The sequence below is a fragment of the Mandrillus leucophaeus genome, unplaced genomic scaffold (genome assembly GCF_000951045.1).
Source record: "Mandrillus leucophaeus isolate KB7577 unplaced genomic scaffold, Mleu.le_1.0 Scaffold62, whole genome shotgun sequence".
In the NCBI taxonomy this organism is placed as follows: domain Eukaryota; kingdom Metazoa; phylum Chordata; class Mammalia; order Primates; family Cercopithecidae; genus Mandrillus; species Mandrillus leucophaeus.
Window position 1 is genome coordinate 3,650,662 of NW_012106697.1, and position 16,347 is coordinate 3,667,008.

The 16,347-nt window shown below is 41.2% G+C and overlaps 1 protein-coding gene across 1 annotated transcript in view; it reads left to right on the forward strand.

Annotated features, from left to right (window-relative positions):
- The window catches only part of WWC2 (WW and C2 domain containing 2), a 125,810-nt gene that overhangs the window by 60,646 nt on the left and 48,817 nt on the right, over window positions 1–16,347 (forward strand). Inside the window, exons 9-14 of the mRNA XM_012000136.1 lie at window positions 5,134–5,223; window positions 6,689–7,308; window positions 10,561–10,690; window positions 11,265–11,345; window positions 11,442–11,528; window positions 14,867–15,059. Coding sequence (XP_011855526.1) covers window positions 5,134–5,223; window positions 6,689–7,308; window positions 10,561–10,690; window positions 11,265–11,345; window positions 11,442–11,528; window positions 14,867–15,059 — 1,201 coding nt within the window. The remainder of the gene's footprint in view (window positions 1–5,133; window positions 5,224–6,688; window positions 7,309–10,560; window positions 10,691–11,264; window positions 11,346–11,441; window positions 11,529–14,866; window positions 15,060–16,347) is intronic.

The following is a 16,347-nucleotide window of genomic DNA, read 5'->3' on the forward strand; positions in this document are numbered from 1 at the left end:
TGCATTTTGTTTGTCAGTTGCAGCCCTCCTGTGAAGCAGGTGAAACTGTAAAGGAAAATACTGTAGGCAATTGTCCCATCTTTCTGTGGGAAGGTGTGAGTTGATTATTTCATCTTAAAAAATCCAGTTCTGTAAACAGATAAGCTGGAATGTTAAGTGAGGGGACCTCTGTGTGTCGGTTTGACATGAACACATCTGCCTAGGAGCCTGTGTCCAGGCCTTGATGGCAGAAAGGGTTGGATGCCTGTTGCAGGACAGACCAGAGAGCCCTTGAGAACCGCTGCATATACATCCTTTAGGCCAGCCAGTAAAGAGCAGTGCCTGTTTCAGAGTAATGGGAACGAAATTCACATCGATATAATTTCAAGTGACCTGGAAGTAAGTTTAAAACACCCAGTCATAATCCAGTTGCTTAAAAAAAAAAATTACTGGCTTCCTGCCTTCTAATTCCTTGTCCTCAATAAATGTTTAGGATTGCATGTCTACATAGTATCAAAACATTTGAAAAGCAGGGGGAGGGAGAGAGGAAAAAGTCTCTGACATTCCCAGTTAGGTGTTAGCATGGGGACTCACCCATCCCAAGGTTAACCATTTTAGTGGAGTTGACTTCTGTGGGTTAAAATGTTGATCAAGGTAACACGCTACCTCAGTGTCGTAGCTGTAGGGAACATGAAAACGTATCAAAAGGAAAAGCCTCTGAACTATAATCTTCTACCCTCTTAATGATTCTCATCTTTGCCTCCATTTCCCCTTCTTTTCTTCCCTTCTTGTTCTGGCTTTTCTGTCTAATTTTGCTGACTGAAGGGTCAGCCTAAGGGAAGTATCAGCCAGGCCGGCAAAGCAAGGCCCCATCTGACAAAGACCAAAAGGAACAAAAGGAGTAAGAAGGCAAGGAGAATTAATTTGGTTTGTTGTTGTTGTTTTTCTGACTTACCCTGATATGTCTAAATTTGTATACCTAAAGTTTCTAGCTACTGATTTTCGGTAGCTATGATGAAACGGGTAGCCTTTATGTGGCCCGTTTATAAAAGCAATGATGTTTCATACTACTACATAGCACTTAATAAAATTTTATGTAATCATACGTGTCTAATGTGCCACGCCCATCTCAGCTGTTCTACTTTGTAGTAGGTGAATCTAGGAAGGACTTACAAACAGATTTGTTCTGGCAGAGAAAGAAAGCATATTTGTTTGTCTCAATCAGCTTTTATTGAAGTGGTATCTTGCTTGCCTTTTTAATTAGGAGTAGAGCTTCCAAAAAATGCCTAATGATATAACGTTAAAAAATAACAGTTTGTTCCTAAGAACCTAAACTTTGACTTTTTCCTAAGTACCATTTGCACACACACAGTAGCTCAAAATTCCAGCAGAAATAGTAGGCTTTTTCCTTTTTTATTTATTTATTTTTTAACGAAAACCCAAACCTCACCAGAGACAGTAGGCTTGAACTCATTAGGAAGAGGAGCTAGAAGATACTTATACAAAAAATTGTCTATTTAGCGAGATCTCTTTAGTGAGACACTGGGTTTGTGTCATCTGGGGAGTAAGTGGCTTGGCCCTGTCTCCCATGACTGGATGTTGGCAGGAAGGGAAACATGGAATTTATATATGCAGTATGTTGACTTTCTGAGTTACCTGGAAGAGCCAGGTCGTTTACTATTCCAAATAAGTGGATGCTAGTTTCCTTATCAGTGTCTACGGCCAAAGGCGAATCCTCATACTTACTTTGCCATCGAAGGTTGCAGGACTCAGACATTCTCGCTTGATCAACTTAAAACTTTCTAACTCCTATCCTGGGATGCCCAAAGTGACTCAGTATTTCACGTGTCCAGAAGAGCAGAACCTACCACCACTGGGAACACTGAATCCTTCTTTCCCAAATAGATACAACCTCATCTGGCTTTGGGTTTTGTTGTTGCTGTTCATGGTTTTGCTTTCTATTCCCCCATGCTCTGGCATTTTTCTTATGGTTTCACCCTTTCGTGTCTTCCTACTGTGTGTGGGCTTCTGCTCTGCTCACTGCTGCTGTTGCACTGACTCTGGGAGTTTAAGAGGGAGGAGAATGCCCTTGCCAGCAGTGTCTCCTCGTGTCAAAGCGGGGTTGGCCAGAGCTGCTTTTAGGAAGTAGGATTTGCTGGGTGAAACTCACTTTCTTCATAGATCAGATTGTGTGCCACCAACCCCAAATCCTTCCTTTTCTTCTTGGCACCTACATGACTGTCAAAGAAAGCTACCTGCCGTGTCCTCCAACATTTTCCTGTTTTCCACTTATATTTGGGGTTCCCCATTATTTCAGGGGTGACCTCTGGCAAGATTCTGAGTCATTGCTGAACGTTGGTCTCTGAAGGAGCTAGATGCACCTGAATTTTCGGTCTCTGAGTGATCCTACAGCCCCCGGACCGGCTCTGTTCCTGCCCCTGCAGGGCTGCAGTGTCGCCTACTGGGCCTGATGGCAGCGACCGTGCTCGCCACCTGGTGGTGGGAAAGAGGTGCTCATGGTGGAGGATCGTTAGGCCAAAAGAGAAATTGCTCACAAATGAAAAATACCATGCAGGGAAGGTGTTTCTAGGCATCTTTCATATTCTTTCCATGCAGTTATTGAAATTCCTTAAACTCTATGCTTTTCTATAGCTGGTAAGATCTTAACATTGCCCCTTGTTTTCTCACAAATGTTGGAGATTTGCCTTGTAATTGCCAAGACGTTTTAATTGTTTCTTAATTATTTGAATGATTTTGCCACTGCTTCTGAAAATATTTTTAAAGCAAGTAGGTGGGGACATGAGTGTCATTTAGTTTTGAATGGAAAAGGGACTTCCTACTTCTACAGATGACATGACATTTTCCCTAGGTGCAGACTTCTGAGTTCAGGAGAAGCCAGGCTGTGCTTCTCTCCTGCAGGGCACTCAGGGCAGAGACGGGCAGGTGTGAAGGCCCATACTTCACAAAGGGCAGCTTGAAAGGGGATGTGGAACAGCTGGGCCAGGGGGAGGAATCTTTTAAGGGCCAAGTAGAGGAAACCCTTTCTCATCCAGCAGACCAACAGGCAGGAGTTGGAGAAGAACTCAGAGAGACAGGTATGCACCCTTTTGAGAGCACTGATGTCTGCAGTTTCTTCTAACCCCTGGTTATGGGGAAGGTGGGGAGGGCGTTTCACATGCAATACACCTGGATTCTGAGGAAGACTTCGGGCTGTCACTAGGAGAGGCTTTGATGATAACATCAGAGACAAACTGTGGCCCACTAGGAGGGTTTCTGTGCCTCTCCCCAGTGCCTTCCTCATGCTCATCCCGGGGAAGGTTTCATCTCAGCACCAGCAAGAACGGAGGGACTGGCCAGTGCACCCTGCACTGCAGGGAGAAAGGGCTGGTGTCTGCCTTCTGGGATTGTAGGAGCCAAGTGGGAAATATGAACAAGAACACAAAGACAGGCACCTGTAGTTCAAAGCAGACATTAAAGGGCTGAAAGAGCAGCTGCTGAGCATCACCTGGAGAAGGCTAAGGACGCTCCCTAGTGATGGGGGAGGGGCAGCACTGAAAGTGTGGCTCAGGGTCACATTCTGATGTCATCCTGATGCCCCCTGAAAGCACTAGGAAAAGGCTTCATTTTAATAAAAGCAATATTGAGTTTTAAAACTTACTTCCAAAGTGTTTCTCTTGTTTCAGAAGACATGGATTTTAGTAGAGTTTGGGGCTTTCTTCAGACCTTTGTGCACCTTTTACTTCAGTTAGTCTACTTCATATTACTTTTTTCCTTGTTGAGTTTTTATTTATATTTGAAAGATTTTAAAAATGACTGCTGCTTTTAAAAATACACCTTTGAAAGCCATGAATTAAGAATTTATCACGCTTTTGAAGTATTAAAGAAAATGGCAAGAATTACTTTTTTAGTGTAACATACAATGGAATAGCGTTGTTGACACATCAAAGGGATAGATACCTATAAACAAAATACGGGCATGTTTCCTTACTGCCAGAAACATATATCACATTTCAAAGAGATTCAAAATTAAGGAAATTTTATTTTTCTCCAAAGAAAAGTGGCTAATTTCTATATCCCACTTTGCAGGGCATGCGGAGGCTTTAAACAAGTCAGATTTGTTTTTCTTCTCTGTCGAGTACTTTCCCATACATCTCTTTAACAGCCTTACCAGGGAGACACAGGGGAATTATAGTCACCGTCTGACAGATTAGAAAAGGAAGACCCTTGATTCAGTGACTTACCCAAGGATCTGCAGCTAGTAAGCTGCAAATCAAGATTAGAAACCCAGATGCCCTTTTCCTGAATTCCATTCTGCTGCTCACTACTCTGAACTAGTGTATTTCAATGATGTCTAAAGACCTTCATATGACATAGGCTATCCTTACACAGACTCTTAGTTGCATAAATCCCTGGGTACGTAGTATATTCTAAAATGACTTACTATTCAAGTATACAGTTCTATAATGCTGTATTCTAATTTTAAAAAAAAAAAGCTTTTGCAGCTGAGTATGGGTGAAATTTTATGATAATCTGACACAGATAATGAGATGTGCTATGGGTTGGAAGGGAAATCACTTTTAGCTCATCCTCTTCCTTAAACAGTTGAGCCCAAATTAGCCCACAGTGGTAATGTGGACTAAAATTGTTTCTTAATTGCTGAAATTCTTACCAAATTAGGGTTGGGAATGTTATCGCCAAATATTATGTTGGAACAAGCGTTACTAAATTCGGTATTTAGGGTGACCTTTACTATTGCTGTGAAATGTTTTAGGAAAGGGTTCCCAAGTCACAGATCTGTGTCAGGATTCTTAGTCTTTGTTTAGTTTTTTTGTTTTCTTGGTTGTTTCCTCCTCAATCTTCTTCCCCAACTCAAAGGACCATGTTATTTACCCATTTAAAAAGATTCTAGACTACCAGCAATTTTAAATTCTCAGTGACATTGGTGATTGGGCATGACGCTCTGTCCCCATTCTTCAGCTTGGCTGTGTGCAGCTCTGCCTCCGACACTCCTTGCTGAGTGTCCTGTTTTCTGTCTGTGGAGCCCATTCACATTTTCCCCTTGTGATCTGTAATGCTTGTACAAAAAGAATCTTTCTTTTCTTTCAGTTTTCATATTTTGTTACAATCATTTGAAAATAATTTTTTTCTTCCTAGATTGAGATTGGAAGAGAGAAGAAAAGAGCTGTTACAGAAACTTGAAGAAACTACTAGATTAACTACTTATTTGCATTCACAACTTAAAAGGTGAGCTTATCAGATTTCTGAGGGGAAAACTTTTCTCTGAATACATTCAGGCATATTCTTGTTCATCTCTGATTACTTTTCACTTTATTTCCAACTACTTAAAAGTAAATAAAATCATTATACTAGTACAGTTAATATTTGAGTGATCAGATTTAAAGTCACATTTTCTTTTTCATGAACCCAGTGTCATATTTGGAATACATTTGAAATACGTTATAGAAAGAAGATATGTTTTAGCTGTCAATACACTTAGGAAAATAACACATTTTTCCCATTGCCCCATTTTTTAAAAAGGGAAAATGGGGGAGTTTTGCCTTAAAATGGCCATAGATTTCCTTATAAAAAAATTCACTCCTCACATTCACACACAAAGAGGAAAGGTGAGCGAAACCAAGGGTCTTTTGTGTGACTTCTTTCTTTTTATTAGCTTGCCTTCTTTTCTCTAAAAATAAAAAGCTTTTTTTTAAAAAAAAAATAAAAATCTACATTAATGTTTTTGCCCTGTTTCTCTTTTTTTTCTTTCAATATTTTTTAATCACAAAGTGGCTTCTAGATGTCTGTGCAAATAAACTTATCAGCAAGTATTTGATTCTTTTTATTTTTGCAAAAGGAGGATAATGTTTAATAGTGCTACTAGCTACTTAAAGAATATTTGGAGAGCAAGGCTGAAAAGGTTAGTGAAGAAGCATAGACATGGTATACAGTTATGTGCCACATGATGACTGTTTGTCAAGGACAGACTGCATATATGATGGTGGTCCCATAAGATTATAATACTGTATTTTTACCATGCTTTTTCTAGTTTAGCTATGTTTAGATACACAAATACTACCATTGTGTTACAATTGCCTACAGTATTCAGAACAGCAACTACTGTGCATGTTCATAGCCTGGGAGCAATAGACTACACCTTATAGCTTGGGTGTGCAGTGGGCTGTACCGTCTAGGTTTGTGTAAGTACACTCTGTGATGTTTGCACACACAGCCTGGGAGCAATAGACTACACCCTATAGCTTGGGTGTGCAGTGGGCTGTACCATCTAGGTTTGTGTAAGTACACTCTGTGATGTTTGCACACACAGCCTGGGAGCAATAGGCTACACCCTATAGCTTGGGTGTGCAGTGGGCTGTACCGTCTCGGTTTGTGTAAGTACACTCTGTGAACAGCCTGGAATCAATAGGCTACACCCTATAGCTTGGGTGTGCAGTGGGCTGTACCGTCTCGGTTTGTGTAAGTACACTCTGTGATGTTTGCACAGTGATGAAATCACCTAACATGCATTTCTCAGAACTCGACCTGGTTGTTAACTGACACGTGGCCGTGATAGGGATTTCCTCTGTCCCTGGCCATTGATTCCATTCTTTAGCAGGTTTCTTCCCTCTGCAGATCTGAAGGAGCCAGTAGGGATTGTGATAGGTTTTCCATTTTGTAGCAGATTTTATGGTGTGTGCTTTTCATCTTTCAGCCTCTCTGCCAGCACCCTGTCCATGTCATCTGGGAGCAGCCTGGGTTCCCTGGCATCAAGTCGGGGCTCTCTGAACACCTCCAGCAGAGGGTCACTCAACTCCCTCAGTTCCACTGAACTCTATTACAGCAGTCAAAGTGATCAGATAGATGTGGATTATCAGTATAAACTGGACTTCCTTCTGCAAGAGAAAAGCGGTTACATTCCTTCCGGACCCATTACCACCATCCATGAAAACGAGGTGGTCAAGTCCCCCAGCCAGCCTGGCCAGAGTGGACTCTGTGGGGTGGCAGCTGCAGCAACAGGCCACACTCCTCCGCTGGCTGAGGCCCCCAAGTCTGTGGCCTCCCTGTCCTCGAGGTCCTCCCTTTCCTCCTTGTCTCCTCCAGGCTCTCCCTTGGTTTTGGAAGGCACGTTTCCCTTGTCTTCTCATGATGCCTCTCTCCATCAGTTCTCTGCTGACTTTGAAGACTGTGAATTGAGTAGCCATTTTGCAGATATCGGCCTTGTCGAAAATCAGATTTTGCTGGATTCTGATTCAGGAGGAGCCTCCCAGTCTCTTTCAGAGGATAAAGACCTTAATGAATGTGCTGGTGAGCCATTATATGAAGGAACTGCAGGTAAATGCAGCCCTTTGCTTTCATGTATTCCCTCTTGGTGATTTTAAGGAGGATGATTGGAGGGTTATTTTTCCATATAAACAAAAGGGTATGATTCCCCTTCCCTTTCTTTTGAGTAATCGTTTTGGCTTCATTTAAGAAGGAGTTTTTACTTATATACCTAGATATTTTTCATTATCAAATAAAAATCACCTTCCCTATTTAATAGAATTAATCATTTAGTACCTGTTCAGTTGTCCAGAGACACTCTGTGTGTGGTAGCTGACGAGGAACGTATTTTGTGAACCCATTTCATATTTCCAAATAGATTCCGGTTCTGAAATAGCAAGGCAAAGAGGATTGTCTTTTAAAAGTTGGCCTAAAACAGATTAAAACCAAGGCAATTAACATACTAGCTAATTAGTACCAAGGTTCAGTGTTTAGATTGTTGAGGGAATTCTATATAAATACAGTTTTTGTTTCAAGCCAGACTCTCCTTTTCTGGCAAAAGTTAATTTGGAGCAGCAGGTTGCAGTGTATGGTATTACCCTGCCACCTTCTGGCCAGGTGGACTGTTGCAGCCCCGGGAAGAGATTACTAGAGATTGGAGTTCTTAGGCCTGCGTTTGTATTCAAAAAGACAGAAACAGGAAAAATATAATGTTTTGTTTGTTTGTTTTCCTTTGCAAGGCAGGAACTTTGAATATGTTAGATGTGATTGTAAAGAGCACAAGATGGTACTCTTGCTGGCAGATGATCACTGTTGGTCTGAGGAGGAGGATCTGTTCCAGAGCTAGCTTGAGACAGAATGTGAAATAAAAGCCCCTGTGCTAGTCTAGAGGAGTCCTGTTCATAGCTACATGTTTTACTGACCACACAAAAGAGGGCAGGGCTCTTTAGAAGTGCTCTTTTCCTGTTCCTAGAAGCATTTTCATTTGTATGTATGGTCCTAAGAATTCTAAGTAATCGATTGGCCAATTCAGATATTTAAAGACATTGACAAATCCACCATGTTTCTGTGGTTTCAAATACTGAAGACCCAAGTGCTGTGCCCTGCCAGTGGCCTGGGGCAGAGGGAGGGCCCATGAGACATTTGTGTGGTTTGTGCGCCCCCTCCCGGGCAGATGGCAAAGCTACAAGTAACAGGTTATGGAAATAACCACAAAGAAAATAACCAGGGGAATGGTGCATAGGTAATGGCCCCAAAGAAACAGAAAGCCGTGTGGGGCCTTCACCACTGCTTCTGGGAAGGAGTATGGTGTGTGTGTGTCTGTGTGTGTGTGTGTTACATGTCTGGCACTCAGCACACAGTTCTTGATAATTATTAGTACTCTGTGACAGTGATGATGATAAGTAATAAACTCTGGCTAAACACAATTCTTACCATAAACTTTGGAAAGCTATGAGAAGAAGAAAGAGAAGAAAGTGAAATGTTCTCTGTGCCAGTGTTCCATCCTGTGCTTTGAACTTACATCTCTTGACCCTTCAAGCTAGTTTTGCTCTTCCTATATTTGGAGTGGTATCTACTGACCACTTCTAATGTTCAGTCAGTTTGGAGGGGCAGTAAGTGAGGCTGGATGCTGGAGAAGAAGGGAGAGAGTGATGAGGGAAAAAGTTGCCTAAAGTCTGTCACCCACCCAGTAATCCTGAGGTCTGGGAGTCCTGTCTTGCAAATGTCTCTGGTTGGCCCATGCCTTTTTCCTGACACTTGGGTCTTGCTGTGTCTGAAAAGTTTGTGGCTGGAGACAGGTATCTCTGAATCTTTTGTGAAACAGTTTTTAACTTTTTAAATGCATATATTAGAAAACTGCTGTTAAAAAGTTACCCTAAGAGAAAATACATCCAAGAACTTTGATTGCAGATAATATTCAGTTGCATGTCCAAAAACAAGTGACAGCATGCATTTAACCATAAAGACTAATTCTCACAAATTAGCTGGGCACGGTGGTGGACACCTGTGGTCCCAGGAGGCTGAGGCAGGAGGATGTCAAGGCTGCAACAAGCTGAGATTGCACCACTGCACTCCAGCCTAGGCGACAGGAGTGAGACCTTGTCTCAAAAAAAAAGAAAGATGAATTATCTTCAGGTCACCAGCACTTTTTTTCAGGGGACATCTGCCCTGCATGTGGGGGTGATGGCTCCCTATCAGGGACGTTTGTCATCTCCCTCAGTGCTCTAGAGGCTTAGGCAGGTAAAGTCAAGTCCCTTTTATGTAAACTTTGCTCTCCAGTGCCAATCCCTGCTGCATGACACCAACCACGTTGGGATAACTATGAAGGCCTTCCACAGTCAGTCACTGTCATTGTCAAAGTCAATTTCAGGCTGCTATGGTTATTCCTGGGGGTAATCAATAAATCATGTCATCACCTTCACCCCTCACAAAGGGGGGTGGGCAGAGAGAAGGCACTTCATCATCAAGGAAAAAGCATTCCCACTGCCAGAAATAAAAGGGAAAATGCAGCAATCAATCCTGTAATCTGAAGCCTTAAAACTTAAACATCTTAACAAGATGTAAAGTCACGACTCAGAAGGGGGCCGAAATGCATACCAATACAGATCCCTGCGCTCACCCTCGCTCACTGGAGGATGAAAGAGCACCACAGGCTTGCAGCTTATTACAGTACAGAGCACAGCCTTAAATGAATGCTCCTTGCTCACTGCAGGATGCTGGTGTATGAATATGAGTTAAGATAAAAGTTAAGTGACCATTGGTGCTAAAGATTCAGTAGCACAAAACGTTTTTTCATGGTGTTGGCTGGTGAGGAGTTCCTGTAAGTCAAAGACATTTTTTCTTAATTTCTGTTAGAATAGTAGCACAGGAGATGTAGAAAATGGCATGTGGAGAGAAGGGGAGAGCAAAAGAGGTGGAAACGTATCCATTGAGTAGCTAGAAGCTCTCTGTGATAGAAATGTCACCTTGAGGGACATAGATCATTTCCTATTCCTGAATATATGAAAACTACAGTGAATGCTTGAAAGAAAGAGACTAAGGACCAGTGAGAATTTGTGTAATTCATCCCTTCCCTTAAAATATTTCAGGACAAAGAAAAACCATATTCTCTTCCAAGTAATGACTGAAATAACTGGCGTCCCAGGAATCTTATAAGTCATAGTGCCTTGAATTGTTTGCATCTGTAGATTTGAATATTAACATCCTTGACTCCCAGAAGGATATCTTATTTTGGATTGCTCATGACCAAACTGTGTATGTATTTAATGCTTAACTTTTCCACATAAGACATTCTGATTAGAGCTCTCACCCTCCCCTCCATAGATGTGGAAAAATCATTACCAAAAAGAAGAGTGATCCACTTGCTTGGGGAGAAAACCACTTGTGTGTCGGCTGCTGTATCTGATGAGTCTGTGGCTGGAGACAGTGGGGTCTATGAAGCTTTTGTGAAACAGTAAGGATTCAGCAGGGGTGCTTGTAGCTCCAGCAAATCTCCTTCGCCGTGGGTGTGGGTTATATGCTGTAAATGGACTGCTACCATTAGTCCACTCTTTGGCTTAGTAAGGACTTTAGCCGTTAAAGAAGTGATGTGGCTGAAAATTTCAGTATATCAAAAATGACTTTGCCATGGAAATGATAAACAGATTGGTGTACCCAGAGGCAAATGACCCTCTTTAAAATTTAAAAACCTTGATTTTAATGGGAATATTGGAAGAATTCACCAGACTCTGTTTGGCACATGAAGCTTCTCATGTGTATTTCTGAAAGCCTGGAATGTCTCTAGGATGTGGTATATTTCTAGTAATAAGGAAAGTAGTCATCAGAGAGGCTTTGCCCTAAAGCCCAGAGGCGAACTCTTCTTGAAAAGAGCCTCTAAAACAGTAAGCTTTCACTGGGATCAGTTCCACTGGGAGGGCATAGGAGTGCTGTTAATTCGGATTTTCATTCAGAACGGTAAGTGGCAAACTGTAACCATAACAATTAGTAACCCCATTAATTAACTGTTCATCTACTCCCTGTCCATATAGGCCTAGTGAAATTGAAGATGTCACATACAGTGAAGAGGACGTAGCCATTGTGGAGACCGCCCAGGTTCAGATAGGACTCAGGTAAGGAACGTGTGTGGGAAAGGAGCAGTTCTGACATCTGTGCGGGGCAAGCGGCCTGTGGTGATTCCTGACTTCATTTAGCCTCTCTTTTGACAGATACAATGCAAAAAGTTCAAGTTTCATGGTGATTATAGCACAGCTCCGAAACCTTCATGCCTTCTTGATACCTCATACTTCAAAAGTGTAAGTAAAATCAGTGAAGATCAAATTGAGGAACTTAAAAATTTCCATGTAAGAGAATTTTACACTGTAATCATGCAGTTCATCAAAATGAAGATATGGAAAAGACATAACAGGGCTGATCATGTCTGAATGAATGGCAGACAAAGATAAAAAGGAAAATGTGAGGAAGACTTATTGAGTTTTAATTCTTATTCAACTGATTCTTTTTAACAGTAGAAGCCAAGACTTTTAATCTTTTTTTTGTAACCAGAAATACTATTTTATGCTGTTTTGGAATTTGATTGAAATAGGAGTAAAACTTTTGTTATTGTGTAATTGTTACTACTGTTGTTTAAGGAATTTTCTAATCTTTTACATTAAAATGTAGTGATTAAATTTAATGTATCAGTACAACATTGCCAGTCAAACATTTTGTCATGCTACATGTATGTTTTCATCATCAAGCATTTACTTCCCTGTGACCAGTGAGTTCTTAAAGTTATTTCATTTCATCAAACCAAGAATCCCAACAAATTGATGACATAATTCTACACAGTCCATTGCTTAGAGACTGTTTCCTGACAGATAAGCCTAAAAATCTTATGACAGATAAGTCTGGAAGTCTTAGATGCCACCATTAACATTTTCTGACATCAGAGTTTCAGGGACTCTGAAGGGCTCATGGCTGGACAGTACCAGGAAGAATCCAGATTTCGACTTAGCACGTCAGACATAGAATCCAGAATATACATGTCCACTCTGCATTGAAACTTCCTGTAACAAGTGGATTTTAATAATATTTTGAATATGCATTGTAAGGCTTTGGAAATTTAAAAAGAGCTGTTGAGGGATGATCCCCAAGACTCTATACCCAGCCAGGTGAATGTTTTCCTTAATGATAGAGTATATTCCTTAGTGATAGGACTTTTAATAGAATAAATTTAAGAGTCCTTCATGTTTTTCCTACAGAGTTACTTGTAAATTCACCTCCTAACATTCCAATAATCATCAGAAAGAAGAAACTGGATCTAAGAGAAAAAGAACTAGATAGAGATTATGTACTCAACAAAGAAGAATAGAGATCGTGGATTTCTTTCTTCTTGTTTTTGTAAAGATGGGGTCTCACTGGGTTGCCCAGGCTGGTCTTGAACTCCTTGGGCTCTCCCACCTTGGCCTCCCAAAGTGCTGGGATTACGGGCATGAGCCACCGAGCCCAGGTGAGATAGTAGATTTTAATGTGTTGACAAGCATCAAAATTGGAGGTAGGATAGGATTCTAGGAAGAGAGTGAGCTTAGAGAACTTCCTGAATCAAGGCGTGGGCTGTCAACATCATTAGTGAGATCAGTGAGGCGAGCAGGCATCACGTAGAAGGGCCTAGATCAACACAGACAGCCTGCTTCCCAGGCCTGAGATGAAAAACACCAGTCAGCAGTGTCCAGGAAGACTGGCTTGATATAATCTGTGACTTCTCCCTACCGGTAAATAACTTGTGATGTTGGAGCATGCCATTGATGGCCTTTTAGTAAAGCAGATCACGGAGAAGACAAGTCTACCAGGATTGAAACAATAAACAGTGAGAAACAATACACAACTTCAGGAGAAAACTACAGAACATCCCAAGAACACACACCTTCAAACTCACTGTAAGGGTACACCTACAATATGCTCTACTTCAACTAAACCAATCACAGTCATTCTCACTTACCTCATAGGATGTCACCAAGTCCCTTCTGGAGGCATGGTGATACCTGTGTGGTGTAGGACCAGTGAAGTACTCAGCCCAGCCAATGAGCAGACATTTGCTCTTCGGTTCCCCAGCTGGTGTGCAGACACGCGTTTAGTTGGTGCGAACCTTCCTGACACGTATAGCAATCTTTCCTTAAACCCATATGTAAAAGCCTTGGCATAAATAATGACACTGCTAAACATGACAGCTAGTATGAGATAGTCTTAAAATTGTTCTTTTTTTCCCCAACTTCAAAAGTTAATTTTTTGATTATTAATTGTGACAGACAGAGTTTACGCTTCCTCTGGTTGGCAACAGCCACGGTATTTTTGTGAGTCGCTTGCTGGACTCCAGGTTGTAGAGATATGCCCCCCCAACGCGCCCACCCCTACAACAGAATGAGAGAGAGCATACCCTTGCCTTCTTTCCCTTGTATATTTGGCTCTTAACTGTGTAAAATCTCACTTTTAAAATGTGGAAACATTTTTAAATCACTTAAGTGGTTAGGCCGCTGGTACGGAAGGCTTCACTGGTGTGATGGCTGGAGAAACAGAAGATCCCTTCCCTCCATTGCCACTCTAATACACTTCTTCTTTATTACTTTTCCACGAAAGCAGAGAAAAGATTTTCTTCTGCTGAATCTTCAGCCTCCCAGGGACAGTGAGCTGTGTCTTATTAAGGCTGTTTAATCAACAGCAGTGGGCCTCAGGCCCACTAGGTCTTCAATGTGGAATCTCCATAATTAGTATTGATATGAAATACAAAATAATATGACATTCCTCAGTTCTGCATTTGAATTACAGTTTTTCTAATGGAGAAAGACATGTTTTAGAATACAGATTAGACAAGCCTGGAAATGGTGGTGGAGGGATAGACTTAGCGATATTCTCTTTCTGGGATTTAAAGGAAGTTACCTCAGCTGTTTCTAAGAATTGTGGGTCTTCATATAATGTGTGCTCAGAAAAGTCACTTTAAAGTAGTATTAGAAGTTATTGTTTTTCTGTAACTCTTCCTCTGAATTTTGCAAGGCAAGAGACTCTTTTAAAACAGTTTGTCGTATCTCAGACTTTGGAGATGCTAGACAGTGATATTTTTGAACTGTTATTTCATCTGTTTTAAATTTTCTTAACAATATGCTACTTAGCCTTTCTTTTTCTCTAGTAGGATAATGTATTCCATTCCTGGGAAGTGATCATCAGCATCTCTTGTTTAATACTCAGGATGAGGATTCTGTGGGATAAAGTCACCAGTATCTACTTAGTGTGTTCCTACCTTCCCAGGCTCAGAAATAACTTATTTTGGAATTGGCTGTACATGGGGCAGGTGGGACGTTAAATTCGTCTGCCCTGTGGATTTTCTTCCTCTTCACTTTCCTATCATGTGCCTTTGCTGCAGTCTCGTGGTGAGTGGAGGCTGGGCCGTTGCATGCTCAGGGGCGTAGTCAGCTTGGGTGGGTTCAGAACAGAGCATCTATGCAGCTGAGCACGGACCCGTGATAGCAGCAACACTTTAGATTGATCATGAACTCCATGATCCCTCATTTTCTTTCTTTGCAGATAATTTCAAAAGATAGCTGTGAATCTGGTAAAATTAAAGTACCTATGAAATCCGTTTTATTCTTGTTCTTTGCAGATATTTTAGGGTTGCCGTTCTTCCTTCCTCAACTGATGTCAGCTGTCTGTTTCGCACAAAAGTTCATCCGCCCACAGAATCCATTTTATTCAATGATGTGTTCAGAGTCGCCATTTCCCAAACAGCTTTACAACAGAAGACACTGAGAGTAGATCTTTGCTCTGTCAGTCGACACCGAAGGGAAGAATGCCTGGTAGGATTCTTCATAATTCCCATCATCGAATAACACTTAACGATCAGATGGTCTGAGAATATATTTTGTAGTTGCTATTTTGCCAGCCCTAGAAATCACTACAGACCTGCCCAACATCTTGGGAAACATCTAATGTTTTTTCATTTTTTTCTGAAATAGTGGTTTCTGTTTATTCTCTTATTCCAGACCTTTAAAAACTGCTTATAAATTGTGATTTTCTATAAAAGCTGCTTTCTATTTCTAGCTTTTAACCACAGAAGAACTTTACTTTTGTGACAGCTATCACTCATGGAGTGTGCTTACCACTCCCAGTGCCAATGTCAAGCTTTATGTGAGTGCTGTGTGTATATTATCTCATTTAATCCTCATGACAACCCGATGAAAGATTGGTTATGAAATGGATGATTATCCCCTATTTTCAGATAAGGAGCTGTTTGAGAGGTAATATATTTTACGGTCACACAACTATAAACGATGAAGCCAGATATCAAAAAGACATCCCCACATAATTCACTGTTACAAATTAAAATTAAGCAAGACCACTGAATACTATATAGTACCCTTATTCACCTCACTCTCCCCCACCACAGTATTGGAGCTTTTGGGAAGATGTGGTGTTCCTGTTTAGAGCAATACGATATTTAAATGCTACAGCAGAAGACTTCACACTTAACTAATTGTGAGTTTAACACGCTGCTGTGCATAATAACCAGAAAACCATTACGTCCCAGTAAAGTTACATAAGCGTTCAAATGCAGGCATCTGGAGATGTGCCCATGTGTTCAGAAAACCATTACATCCCAGTAAAGTTACATAAGTGTTCAAATGCAGGCATCTAGAGACGTGCCCATGTGTTCAGAAAACAATGTGAGTCTCCAGTTGAGCTTTTCTCTGCAGTCCAGTGGGAAGCGCAGAAACACACATGTTTCATGATGAACAAAGTTTAAGAGGGGTAGGTTTCTTCTTAATTTTTCTTCTTGTTTTCTTGAGAAAAATGTCTGATAATATTATCTGACAATGAAGTTAGAAAGAAGCAAAGATAACAGACTTGTTAGGCTATCAGAAAGGCTTTATTATCATAGATGTCATATTTAGTATAATAGATGTCAGAGGCTCCAACAAAGTTCATAAACATGTTAATTGGGCCAGGCGCGGTGGCTCAAGCCTGTAATCCCAGCACTTTGGGAGGCCGAGACGGGTGGATCACAAGGTCAGGAGATCGAGACCATCCTGGCTAACACGGTGAAACCCCGTCTCTACTAAAAATACAAAAAAATAAGCCGGGCGA